This window comes from Buteo buteo, chromosome 4 (assembly GCF_964188355.1).
Source record: "Buteo buteo chromosome 4, bButBut1.hap1.1, whole genome shotgun sequence".
Classification (NCBI taxonomy): Eukaryota; Metazoa; Chordata; class Aves; order Accipitriformes; family Accipitridae; genus Buteo; species Buteo buteo.
Genome location: NC_134174.1, coordinates 66,133,527 through 66,147,353, shown reverse-complemented (window position 1 = coordinate 66,147,353; position 13,827 = coordinate 66,133,527). Strand labels below are relative to the sequence as shown.

The window sequence follows — 13,827 nt, the reverse complement described above, 5'->3', positions numbered from 1 at the left end:
TTAAACGGCATTGATCATTTCTTACTGACACTTTTATGTAGCCCATTAGCTTAACACTATTAATTTGTTTTGTCTTTTTTTTTAGATTGTCTTTTTAGTTTTTTTAAACCAAAACACTCTCTGCTGCCATCTAGCACCTCAAAACTTACTAATAAACAGCTCCAGTTCACAAAATAGCCTGTAGATTGACATCCATTTTTGAAATAAAAGAGTGTCACTGCCTGCTGATGATAACAGGTATTTGTCTGAATCAGCAAATGAACCTAAGCAAGGGATGCCGGGCTGGCACCTTCGGCCTCGGGGTCATCCCCATCGGGGAGCAGCCGTCCCCCATAACTGTCCCCATGGACGGTGAAGGACCAAACTAAGACATACCTGCAGATGTGGTCCCTCCACATTTGATGCTTTGATTTGATTATTGGAATACAGTAATACAAAACGCCAGTCTTTTAAGAAAGCGATGCATAAATATTTTTTAGCTAAAGTAATATTTCCCCCCTGTTTTGTTTTGGGTTTGGTTTTGGCTTTTATCTGTGTTGGGTCTGCAAGGGAAGAACATGTTTCAAGCTCCTGGCATCATCAGGGGAAGTAAGGCAGAGAGACACCCTGAACCCCAGCCTGTTTATCTCCTCAGGACCGTGTTACAATCTAGTAATTAATTATTTTTTATGCAAAGCCCAGACATGCATGGCAGAGTTCAGAATTACAATATATATTCATTTAACAATGGATTTCTCTACTGCTCTCTGGGACAGATATAATTCCCATGCTTTTCATTACGCATGCTATTTAAATCTTGATCCTGAATTCTTATTAAAAATGATGAGATTTGACCTCAAAGTCTAATACCCAGTTTTGGAGACAAGGTGCTTGATGTGATTTCTAGAGGATTATTTTTAAGAGCATTCGTAGATTAGATCTTTGCAAATAGCTGAGGGATGTGCCCAATGAACCTTGTCTACTGGCTTTTAGACTGCCGTTCAGCATCCAGATTGATTTTTACTTTGTAGTCCTTGAAAGTGTGGAGTTTTGTGGTGTAGGGATACATATGATATTTTTATTATCCCTTTGCTGATGCAGGAATGTGACAATGCTGTTTCTGCTAACTTTTATTGGAGTTTCCCCATACTTGAAGGCAAAATTGATTCCGATTGAAGTTTCAAGAGCTTGTAGGGCTCATTCCAATGGCTCAAAGTGAGTTTTACAGCTGGGCCTCTTGTTTTTAACTGCGAGTGTATTTTAGATGATTGCTAGCTTCCTGCATTTGTTACCTGCAATTCAATTTTCATCCCGGATGGCAAATAACCAGGGCTTTGCCGGGGAGCAGGATAACATGAGGTGACAAGTTACTGCGTGCTCGTCGGGGTGCTTCTGTGCGTACCCTAATTCTGTGATAAATGCAAGGTAATTGGAGGTAGGGTACCCATTCAATGAAATGCCTCCAACCGGCGAGTCGTTGGGATGTGGCAGTGATATGAGACGGCCAGGAGGGTGGGAAGGAACCTGTCTCCTACACCAAACTCCTTCTGAGCAGAGATAGGCACAGAAAAGCAGCGGAGAGGCAAGGGGTCAGGTCCTCAGTGATCAAGTGAAATATGTAGTTTCATTATGTGAAATGCCTCCGTGCGCCTTCTCAGCACGATGCCAGCTGGTGTGAATGGAAGAGGGTTTGCATCCTCTCTCGTCACGTTGACGTGTGGGGTTTGGGAGGATTCTTGGGAAATTACTCAGAACAGCACTGCAATACTGTGTTATCAATTTGGAGAGTAAATGTCTGCTTTATTTGGCATGGGAGGTAGGCTCCTTTGCTGTGCCTCCACGTTTAGTTAGGTACGATATTGACCTTTTATTTTCCATATGCATGGGCCCATTTGTATGTAGCCAGTGGGAACGGCGGTTGAACCCAGTTACAGATTCTAGTTTGTGCGTAACATTTAGAGGCAGCGTGAGCTAGTGCATTCCTGTAGCTTGTAATGCATGTGAGCCAACAGTTACGGCACACTTCTATCCCAGCGCCAGGGGGGTTGAGTTACAAATGGACGTAAGCTTTTGTTTTTTGCTTTAAAGTCATCAAAATACAGAGTTACATAAGGCAATGATTGTTTAATAATCGGCTGATCTTCAGAGTGTTTTGTTGGAATGCACCAAGTTGGTATTCGAGAGTGTTTTGTTGAAGTTACAAAGCATCTATGCTTTTGGTTTGGAAATTGGTAAAAGCATGTGGCATGGCTTCAAGCGCTGAGTGCTTTCAGATGCTGTTCTGTTCCTTTGATTATTGAAAATGATTCCAGCACAATCCTGCTAATTTTCTCTTTGTACTCCTCTAATTTCAGGAGACTGTTAGAAAGTCCATCTAGGCAGAGTGCTTATTGCCACTGCGAGAGAAATTTTTGCAGAGCCAAATTTTAGCAAATGCAGTAATTTCCAAGGATTTGGAACATTTTCTTCCTGCTTTTCTTCTCCTAATTATTTTATTTTTTTTTTAATTTGTGTGCGTGCATGCGTGCGTGTGTGTGTGTGTATGCATGCGCATCATTCATGGTACATGCTATTCCTTTTCCTCTCCATAGCGTCCATGGTATACCACAGTATAGTTTAGTACCAGCTCATTTCTGCTTCCCCGGCATCCTGCAAGCTGAACGTAGGAGGATGATGTTCAGAAAAGGCTTCCCGAGCTTTGGGGGTCATTAGGCACAATCACGTGCGGTCCTTGAAAGCCCGGGCAGTGAGGGCAGAAGCATTTATCCTACCAGTAGCTTTGTACCTTGTCACCTTAAAATATATGACAAACACTGATTAATCTTAACACCATCTGAATGTGATAGGTGTATATTATTATATCCCTCTTGATGGAAGGGGAATCTGTGAGTAAGAAATTAAGCAATTTACTCACTGACAGTGGCAGACTGAAGTATAAAGACTGGGTGTCCTAATACCTGCTCTCTCCATTAAGACAAGATGTATTTGTTCTCTAGAGGATTTTTCTCTAGCAGGGGCAGGATTCCTTTGCCTTTAAAAGAGAAATAGCTTTTCTAATACTGATGCACCTTACAGTTTTTGCCAGAAATGACATTTGGCATATTCACAACATTGTTTCAGTTCCGCTTTCTCCCAGAAGGAAATAATTTGGGAGAAAGCATCAACATTTTGCTACATTAAAAATATTTTTTTTCCAATAGAAACAAGATTTAAACTTGTAATTGAGAAGTAATTTAAAATAATAAAAAGCAAAACTAAAACCAATCTGCACTATTTTGTTACACAGATTAATTTTTCCAGCAACTTGCTTTCAGAATTTGTAATGAAATGTTTTAAATCAATGTGAATTAAACTTCACATCCAACCTCTCCTAAGTCAGTGCTACAGACACCAAAAAATGTTGTTTTCACAGTTGTGTTGCAGATTCAGCATCCTGATTTCTTGTCACAGGTTTTATGTGTAAAACAGACTCTCCTCATGGCCCTTTCTAGCACTGTGTAAGATAGTTGTTTCATATCTACTGCGAATTGTTTCCAGAACCAGATTTCATGCCATCAGTTTTTGAAAGTGGTGTTCAAACAATGAGCTCACCTTTCTTCTACTCTGTCGTTACCTTTTTTTCAGAGCAGACTGCTGTAGTCATTATATCATAACAAAATTTACTGTGTATTAGATCAACACTAAACTGAAACTCAGGGTATTAAGTCAAAACTGTGCATTTTTCACGTGATCTGAAATACCAGAGCATTTAATCTCTCGATCGGCGCTTTTTTTTTTTCCAGTTTTGTGTGTGGTTTTTTTCCCCAAATACCTTTATAATTAAAAGATAAAGGGAGAATAGATTTTCCACCTGTCCTGCAGTCCTTCGTCTCCCCCTCACGTCGGGAATGAGGGTGCCAGTGCCTCCTCCACTCCTGAGAAGCGCAGATGAGATTATGAGATTGGTGATGTTGGGTTGTGCCCCGGTGCCTCCGTGCCCTCTCTTGGCTGTTGCTGCCTGGGTCTGAATTCAGAAGTAGCTACGAAGTTATGGGAATTTGCATGGGCGCTGCTTTTAAGAGTGCCAAAAAAAAAAAAAGAAAAATAAAAGACCCTTGCTGCCCAGCCATAAATATTTCATTCCATATTCATTTCTCGATTCACTGGGAGTGTGCCATGTCCTTTGCTGCCGTGATGGCACGCGAGGCTGCCCAGCTCCACGGCTCCTGGGCACATCTCCTCCGCCAGCCGCAGAGCCGGCAGCGGCTCTTGGTCCGCAAGAAGAGAGGCCAGCAGAACCCTCCAAAGAGGACATCTGCCCTGTGGCCGTGGGGAAGAGTACAAGTCCTACAGCCCCTGGTCCTGCAAGCATGTACCTCTGCTTGGCTTGGAGCACAGGAAGAGTTAATTTGTTCCACTGAGGCCAGCACATAACGGGTAAACCGTCCATATGCATGAGCGTTCCCAGTGGCAGGTCTGAAGTTAGAGTCTCCTGGCTCCTACGATGCAGGTGTGAGGAGAGCACGTCCTTCTGCCCGAGGGCTGCAAGGTTGCGCCCGTGCAAGGGCAGGCGGGTGCAACGGCACGTGGGTGGTTTTTGGAGCCCGGGCGCGCGGCTGCTCCTGCGCTTGGGCTGAAGGGAGTTTGGAGGTGGGTCTTCTGGTCCTGCTGTTGCCTGTGTGTGCACTGGAGCTGGGCAGGGTACGGCCACCAGTTACAGATCTGTCGGTTTGGGTGAGGTTTCTTTTGTGTGTCCATCACGCGACCCAAGGGCTTATTAAAGCTTTTGTTTTTTTCAGAGGTAGTAAATGCTCAAAGCTCCCTCCTGACTTCCCTTGCAGTTGTTCAAGATCAGCATTTTTGAAATTTAATTCCTCTATGGCATGTTTTTTTCCATTGTCAACCAGGGCTTAACATGGTGGCTATGTTCATTAGTGATTTCTTTGAAGACAATGGTGCAAGATGCCTTTGATCTATAGACCAGGATTTTATTATTTTTTCGTATACATTTTTGGTAGCTTTCTTCTGCTGCTTCAGAACAAACAAATGGCACAGATCTCACTGTATCCAGCTGGGAATACATTTTATTCTTTAGCAAAATGTTGTTGTAATAAAATGTTTCTGTTTGTTAAAATGTTCTCTGCTTTATTTATAAGCCACAAATGTGTCTTCCCATTTTGACTCTCACAAAAGAAGAAATTTTCCAATGTGCCTTAAGTTTGTTAGTTAATTCAATATGATGCCAATCAGATATTCTCTGAGAATTGCATAAATAATCTTTTGGGGCCCATGTTTTGCATGACTGTGTAACATCCAACATAATTTTAAAGACTGTCGTTCTTGGGGATGGAATTGGAGGAGAGAATGTTTGAAGAGGATTTATAATATTTACTGCAATAAAGAAATTTAGGGATTACTCAAAGATCCTGTCAGTATTTGGGTCAGAAATATAGCCCAGAGGTATTAGTATGATAGGCAAGTATAAGCATTAGACTGTATTAGTGATTTAGCTATCATAATAGCACAATAGTCTATCATGTGATGGCTAGTGCGCTAAACATTTATTGTGGATTAGCCAGGAAAAATGCACAAGCTGTCTCGCAAACAGACCAGGGAAGGTGACTATTATGTCTTTTACTGGGTCTGTCCTGGAAGGGGCATGTTGAAGGTGGAGAAATAATTTCCGTCTGAATTTTTTTAATTACAAAAGGAAAATGTTGCTTCACTAGCAGTGGTTAGCAAAATAAGCAACGGTTGACCTATTCTTCTTTGAAAAGGAATATTTGAGCATGAGCAGCATGTGGTAATTTAGATACGTGTTTTGGGAAGCCATTTTAATATCTTCTCTGAAAAACGGTGACTATATATGGAAATTTTTATTACATTCCCAAATAACAATTTTCTGTGGTGTGATTCCATCTAAATCCTTTTGCCTACTCTAAGTGTAAAAAAAGCTTAATCCATATGAATATTGAAATACCACTAGATACAAATTGAGTTTTGTCTGATGTTTCTGAGTGTTTTCCCATCTCATAAACATGTAGTTTTTCCAAAGGACGCTGGAGATAATAGGCAAAAGTCTGCTATTCCTTTTTGCTTTGTAAGACCAGGCTTTAGATCCTTTGATCCTCCCCTCCTTTTCCGTGACCTCTGCTAGGGTCTTAAAATTATACATTCCAGATTACACCTCCACAATTTTCTGTCCTGGGATGATGAAAGGATTTGCGTATTATGATAATAATGTAAAGAATCCTTTTGGAGCCTAGTTAGTACAGCTAATTTGAAACTACAACAAAAAATGTAATTTCCAAAGCAAATTACAATATTCATAAAGTGTTAAACAGATACCTAACTAATTTCTAATCGCTCTTGTATTCTTGAGTATCTTGCATTGGCCTTTTTTTAGGCCTGCCTGCTTGCTCCCATTTAATTTGTCCTTAGCTGTGTGCAGTGGATTAACATTTCATCAGGGTGGATTAAGATTGAGCTGACACTGAAGCTTTCTTTTTTATTTATACATGCGCGTGTGTGTGGACGAGCGGATACGTGCACGTTTCGTTATCTCGCTGCCGGTTCCTGGTGGGTGCTGGTGCAGACGGGAGCCCTGAGCTAATGAGGAAGGAGACAAATGAAACGGATGAAATGCGTGTTAAAAAAAAACAACATGCAAAAAAAAAAAAATAAAAAAAAAATCATTCCCCGGGGGGAGAAATTGCATTGAGGTTGCTGGCTGGGTCGGCGTGGGAGATTTCATCGGGCTAAAATGATGTCACATGGAGCGAGGGCTTTAGCGGTTTTATTTAGCTCCTAATCCCCACACACTGCTCGGCCAGTTGTCCATGTGCGCGCGCCGTCCCCAGCGGCAGAGGATAAAGCATCTGGGCTGAGCGCGGCCGCCCTCTTCTGCGGCTGCACCGCACGGGAAGGGTCTCTCCCTCCGCCGACCCGGAGCGAGAGCGGGTGGCAGCGGCCGCCGCATGCTTTGCCTACTAAGGTTACGAAGAATTAATAATTCAGGCGACGCTTTGAAAGGCAAAACCGCCGGCCAGTGGTTTCTGAAGTCCCGGGAGGGCTCAGGCGGAGCACGGTGCGGTTTTGATGCGCCCCGGAGGAGCGCCGAGAAGGAAGGTGCCTCCTCTTCCCCCCTTCGGCGGGAGCGAGCGGCCTCGCGGCGATGCCCATCCCCAGCAAGCACCCCAACATCGGCCGCTCGCAGAGCTGGGACGCTGCCGGCTGGTATGAAGGCAACTGGGAGAGCGAGAACGCCTTCGAGTACCAAAGGCCGCCGGGCCGGAGGAGCTCCCTGACCTACGGCGGCGAGGGCGGCTGGTACGAGCCGCCGCGAGCCAACGATATCATCTTGCAGGGCGGCGCGGAGCTGAAGCAAGAGGCGTACCCGTACCAGGATGCCGCCTTCGCCCCGGGGCCCCTCAGGAAAGGCTCCGTCCCAGACTTCACCTACTGCGACCGGCAAGCGGCCATGGCAGCCCGGGGCTCCCTGCCGCCCCAGGATTACTACAGCGACCCTTCCCTGTCGGCTAGGTCGCCCAAAGACCCCCGCTGCTACCGCGACCACGTGGTGAGCAGGCCGTTGGCGAGCTACGGCGTCCCCGGCAGCCGGCTGTCCTGGGACCAGGTCCCGGGGCGCCCGCCCGCCCCGCCGGAGGCCGCCCGCCTCTACAGGGACCCCAAACTGGTCCTGGACGGGCAGCGGCCGCGCGGCAGAGACGTCTCCCCGGCCCGCTACGGCGCGGAGCCCCCCGGCCCGCGGTACGTGGCCGAACCGCCCGCTTTCCCCGGCAGGCAGGCCTACGGCGACGGCGTGGAGCGGCCCCCCGAGCCGGCGGGGGCCAGGCAGGCCGCCCCCACCTGCCTGGTGGTGGACCCCGCCGGCGGCGCCGGCTACGGGCCAGGCAGGGAGAGCGCCGGTGCCAAGGGCCCCTACGACAGCTACGAGGCGGCGGCGGCGGCGGCGGCGACCCCTTCCCACCCGCCGGTGCCCCCCAGCTTCCCCGGTCCGGAGGGGAAGAGGAGCTTCGACCCCGAGTTCGTGGCGCTGCTGCGCGCGGAGGGTGTCTCGGAGAGCACTTTCGCCGCCCTGCTGCAGCAGGGCTTCGACTCCCCAAACCTGCTGGCCGTGATGGAGGAGAACGACATCAAGTCGGTGGCTCCCAACCTGGGGCAGGCCCGCGTGCTCTCCCGCATCGCCCACAACTGCAAGGCGGAAATGCAGCTGCAGAGGCAGGAGCGCAGGAGCGGGACGCTGCGCCCCAGGACCCGCTCCAACAGCTTCAGCCACCGCGGCGAGCTGCCGGGCGACTACGGGGCGCCCCTCGGCCCAGGGCCCGCCGCGGACGGCTGTGCCCCCCCACACCCCCCGCCTCCGCTGCAGCCGCTCTCCCCGAGAGGAGGGGAGATGCACCGCCGGCCGTCCAGCGCCCCGACCCAGCACCTGCTGGAGACCACCGCCTACCCTGCCTCCGCCGGGGCTCCCCAGGGGCCGCACTTTCTCCCCGGTTCTGGATACGGCACCCCCCTGCCTTGCAACACGCACCCGCGCCCGGCCTCTGCCTACTCCGCTCCGGCCGGCATGCCCGTGACGGCGGCCAACCCGCACGCCAGCCCCAAAACGGCTTACCCCACCACCTACACCGTCCCCATGGAGCTGATGAAGAGAGAGCGGACGGCCCCGGCGTCGCCGGCACCCAGCCCGCACGGCAGCCCGCAGCTCCTCCGCCGGCCGGGAGCGCCGGGGGACGGCAGCCTGGCACCCACCGGACCCGCTTTCCCTGCCCAGGTCTCCCCATACCCGAAGCTCAGCAGGCGCACGGGGCCCCCCGTCATCGTCTCCACCATGGCGTCACCTGAACCAAGTAATTTCCGAAGGGTCTCACCCCGTACGGTAGTTTAGAACCGCCCTGTTGTTGCTTCCTTTACCCCCCCCAAAAACCCACAGTCAGACATATTGGCGTTTCATGCCTAAATGTTAGACACTTCCCTATTTAGAAAAGGAGGTGAACGGGATTTCTTCGCAGGGCCGCGCTGGCTACGCGGAGCTAAAGATGCTGGTTGTCACTCTGCGGTTAAATTCCAAATATTTTATTTGTTTAGCCAACTTCAGTTAAAAGTGAGCGGTATCTCAGATAATGCTTCCAGGGTTAATCTTGCCGTTCCTGTTGTTTGTAGAGAACGGGAGATTAGATACTGCGCTGGCTGAGCAATTAGGACTACAGGGTTTGCTGCAGATTGACTTTTTACCGCTGTTATCAGGCGCAAATGTGTTTCTCTGAGGAAATGGTTAGCGTTGTTTTGACTAAATTCATCAGATAGCTAATGGTGTTATTTGAGAATCGACTTACCTTTGGCCGTTACCTAAGTCTTTTCTTCTTATTATTAATTTGCTGTTTTATCAGGCATACAAAATAAACCCCTTGATTTCCTTCTAGAGATGCTTGTAAGTGAAGTGATATAGCTGTTAAAGTAATAGGTCTGCGCTTAAAACTAAAAGCCTGTCATTAAGCACTAGAACAATAAAAATGAATGGTGGCTTCTCGTCTTCCCTTCCCCTTCTAGAAGTGCTCAGGCCTTTGGCTGCTCAGATGTAAAGCTGGATAAGCTGAGCAGGCTCCACTCCTCCACTGTGGAGATGTACATTGATGATAACGCTCAGAGCCTGAGAGGAACTAAGCCCCAAAACCACACTACTAAGCACAAGGAAATTTGGCAAATCCATTCATTTGCGGCTTGACTTGTTTGAAAAACGTGGAAAGAAATCCCTTGTAATGTTTTTCCTGGTAGTGACTCTACGAGCAGGGAATTTTCTCCCTGTGCGGTTCAGCTGAACTCCCATGCAAACAAGTCTCAAACAATGTGCCGTACCAGCATACACGCACAAAGCTTTAATAAAAGGATACCATTTATAGGCATAGAGACAGTGCCAAACTGGTGATGCCATTCCACAGGAATCTAAATAAAGAATGATTTTGTGAGCGGAAATGATAAAGTTGTCAAAATGCAGACACTTGGCGCACCCCTTTCCCTGGCTTACCATAATTACACAGCTAGGAAGTAGATGCCGTTTCTTTCATGCTTGTGTGTCCTTTATGTAGCTGGTGTAATCTATTGATTTCTAAAAAATGCTTAAATATTAGGCAACACATTCTGTGTTGACATGAATTAGATGCAGAAGTAGTACGTTCAGGCGGTATTTTTAAATAAACAATTTCCCAAAGCCTGAAAAAAAGATGAACTGGCATAATGCAGGGAACACAAATATGTTCATTTATTTGCGGTACGTTGGATTGAGCCGGTTGATACAGATGCTGTGAAAGCCCTGATGTTAAGGCACTGACGGAGCACATGCATTGGCAGCAGTCTCCTCTGCTACAAGTAACAGACCCCTCCTTCCTTGTGTCTCGTATATAAACTGCAAACCCTATTCTCTAAAAATCTAGATACTATCCCTTCCCTTTAAAAGAATTACCAGTGCGCAACAAGAGGAAGCCAGCAGCGTTTCTGTGCTGCTGAGCTCTTTCTCGCTACTCAACCTTCTTTTTTCTTTGCCTACGACCAACTCATTTGCATGAGGATGACATTTGTTGCTCCAGTAATTTCATCTGATAATGGCCAGCTTGCAAAGCGGATCTGAAAACATATTCCTTAATTATGTGTTGCTAAGCAACGAGAGGGTTTGGCCATAATCACAGAAAGATTATCTTCTCATTGAAGTCCCTGAAAGGTTTAGCTGAAGTAGGACCTGTAAAATTGTCTTCATTTTTGTTTATTTCCCCTTTTTATTTTCCAAATAGCCTGAGAGGTTTTCTTCCTGTTAAACTATATTTTAAAAGTAGAAGCCAAGGTAAGACACATGGCAAACAGAAGGTTATGGATTAAAAATGAAAGGCGTGGCGGTTTGTAGATGTTTGAGCTGTGTTGAGGAATTACTCTTTAAGGAGCACCATTGCTAAGGAGTGTTCACACTTACACACGAGGTGATAAGCAAATATTACAAATATGTTAAGATGTTTTTAAAACATTGAGCGGATGACAGAAACTTGACTAAATCCAGGAAAATCGTATTTGCCAGCAGGAAGAGACAGGGTGTGTTTTTAGGAGCAATGAGCCTTCTCCTAGTTGTAGCTTTGGCTGTGGATACTTGAGTTGCAAGGTGAAAGCAAGTTCAGTATTAAACTCTGTCTCTAAATGGCTGCAAATATTTTCTGTCGGTATAAATGTCTTCTTAGTCAGTGGAGGGTTATAAGATGTGTGTTATAGTCCAGTGATGTTTTGAAGCTTGTTTTACAGATAGGGGGTTAAAATATATCGTTTTGGTTATTGTTGAAGTCTTGTTTGACTATGTATTGTAGTCTTTCTACAGTGAGTTGTTTCTAGATAACGGATTTGTGATTTTGTGCTAAGTTTTGACACTCTGTAGGGATTCTGGACAGCTACTGTTTACTGGAATTTGGGCAGAGGGCTCACAAGAAGAAGGCATCTTCTCCTGCCCGGTATTTCTTATGGTAGAGGCAGCATCCCGGGCAGGGATACAGGCATGCACCGCATGCTTATGGGCCCCTCTTTTTGGTATGGTTAAATAAGGGAAAATCAGCAACAAGATTTATTGCTGCAACTTCTTTCCATTTCATAAAATAATTATTAAGAAGAAGTTAGATAAATTGCCCTTCCTGGGAATTGCGGAGTTGTATGAAGAGAAGGTGGTGAATGAGCACCCTAAACCCGTTGCTGTGGCAGCAGAGCGAGCGGCGTGTAGGAGCCGAGCGATGTCCCCGGAGCCGAGCTGGCTTCCCGTCCCAGGAACTTCCCAACCATGGCTCTGGCAAAGCTGCTGCTCTCTGCATCCTGGAGACCTTGTGCGTGAAGCTGTCAGGAATGGCTTTCCCTGGGGAGAAACGTCCTCGGAGCTTGTTGCTCCTGCAGCCTCGCCATCCATAGCATCACAAGTAGTGAATGCACCGAGTCATCTCAGTGGCAAGCAGGAAAAAAAACCCTGCAAAGTCTGAGCAACAAAACCGTGTCAGCTGGTGGTCTGCTGCCAGAGCAGGTTTGTGACCAGCCTTGTGTTGAAGTGGGTGGTAATGCAGGGAAATAAATAGTGTAGGTCAGCAAAGCTGGTAAGGGTAAACTGCATCTAATGATCACTGATTAGATTACTGGAGCTCCACCTCTAAAATGCTGCATCTTCAAATTATTATGTTTGCTAGTATTTTTATTAGATTACTTGATTTATATTTTTTTATCCGATGTTTCAGTCTTAAAGCAGTTGGCTGAGAAGTCCTGTATTTTTGTAGCTAGTCTAGACTTCTCCCAAACAAGGGGTCGGTCCAGATTTTTGTTTCTGATGATGGACTTAGGGAGTTCCAATGAGGAATGGTGATTCATTGCAAATACATGTCTTGGATGTTTTTTCAAACTGTAGTTTACATATGAAGATATGAAAGCAAATGATCACAGAGGGGGAGATACTTCCCACAGGGCTGAGGAACAGGGCTGCCCCGTACAAGTCGGGTAGGTATCATAAGGAAGGAGGAGCAAACTTACTTAGCTGTAAGATTTGGTTAAAAGCCTGCCCTTTTGCTGAGCAGGGAAAGGCAAGCTGAGGGTAGTAGACTTCCCTGGACAAGTAGTTCACTCCAGTGTGAAGGGGACTCATCTTCTCTTTTACTATCTTAGAGCCCAGCTAGAAATGCCTTTCACTGTGATTAGCTCAGCCCTGCTTACGCTGTTTAACACAATTGTGATTCTTTTTATTGGTATTTTTCACCCTGTGACAGATAAAAATTGTGTTAACCACCCATCAGTTGCAAGCTGAAGGTGTTCCTGTGGGCAGCCCCCAAAGAGGAGAGGGCATAGTCAGGAGCAAGAGCCTTGATGGTTGTTCAAGGATGGTTGAAAGAGCTCATCAAGGGTGGTTAAAAGAGCAACATTTGCCCATTCTTTTAAGAGTACCGCACTGAAGTTGTCATAGCTTTCTATGGGCAGACAGTTTAGCAGTGATACTTCGTACACAATATAAATTTCATGAGCATTTGTTGGTGGTGGTTTATTCTTTGCCCAATGTACCATATAGTGGACAGTTCAGAAATCAACTTCAGGTTTTCTTCACTATGTCTTCTGTACAGAGTGTTGCATGTAATCACAATGTGTACATGTAAGACAGCTCAATTAACAATCCGGACTGAAACAGCACCAAAGGAAGCTCCGTGCACTGAATAAATCTGATTTAATTTGCACATTGACCTGACAGACCATAGCAACTCCTTGGAGCCATTCCCAGCTAGTGTGTTACTCCAGGTAAAGTAAGTCTGCACTGCATTCACTGGCAAAACCATGGACTAATGATTTTAACTGGGATTGTAGCTTCCATACAAAAAAACTTGATTGAAATAAGCGTACCTGTCTTGCTAGTGTCTGCTGTCCTGATGGTCACAGCATCGTTTGCAAGACATTAATATGCAAATGATAAGGGTATTAGCTGGAAATAATTGCAGTGAGTTTGGGAAAGCCTTTGAAAGGCTCATGAGGACTCTCACCAACTTCAGTTGGACAGATGAGTGTGCGGATGTGTATCATGCGTGGATCTTAAAACTGAAGTCATAAGAACTGCTTGTGTTAGTAAACGGCTGAAGAACAGAGTGTGCAAGAGATGTGCTGAAAACTACCTTGATAAAGTATTGACTATATCTTGGCCAATATGTGCACACAATTCACTGATAGCAGAGAATACGCTTTTAAAATACTTTTTTAAAAGGTTGAAATACGCTTTTTATAATGGTTTTATCAAAAGCAATATAAAGTGTCAAACTCATTCCAGTTGCAATTCATTGACTTTAGTGCCATGGCAATAAAAAT

The 13,827-nt window shown here is 46.2% G+C and overlaps 1 protein-coding gene across 4 annotated transcripts in view; it reads left to right on the top strand.

Moving 5' to 3' along the window:
- CTBP2 (C-terminal binding protein 2) overlaps positions 1-13,827 on the top strand; it is a 142,800-nt gene that overhangs the window by 89,387 nt on the left and 39,586 nt on the right. Inside the window, exon 1 of one of the 4 annotated variants that reach the window (XM_075026585.1) lies at positions 7,118-8,831. The exons of the other annotated variants lie outside the window; for them this stretch is intronic. Within the exon in view, the coding sequence (XP_074882686.1) occupies positions 7,133-8,831 (1,699 nt within the window). The 5' untranslated portion in view covers positions 7,118-7,132. Of the gene's footprint in view, positions 1-7,117; positions 8,832-13,827 lie in introns of those variants that run through there. 4 annotated transcript variants of the gene reach the window in all.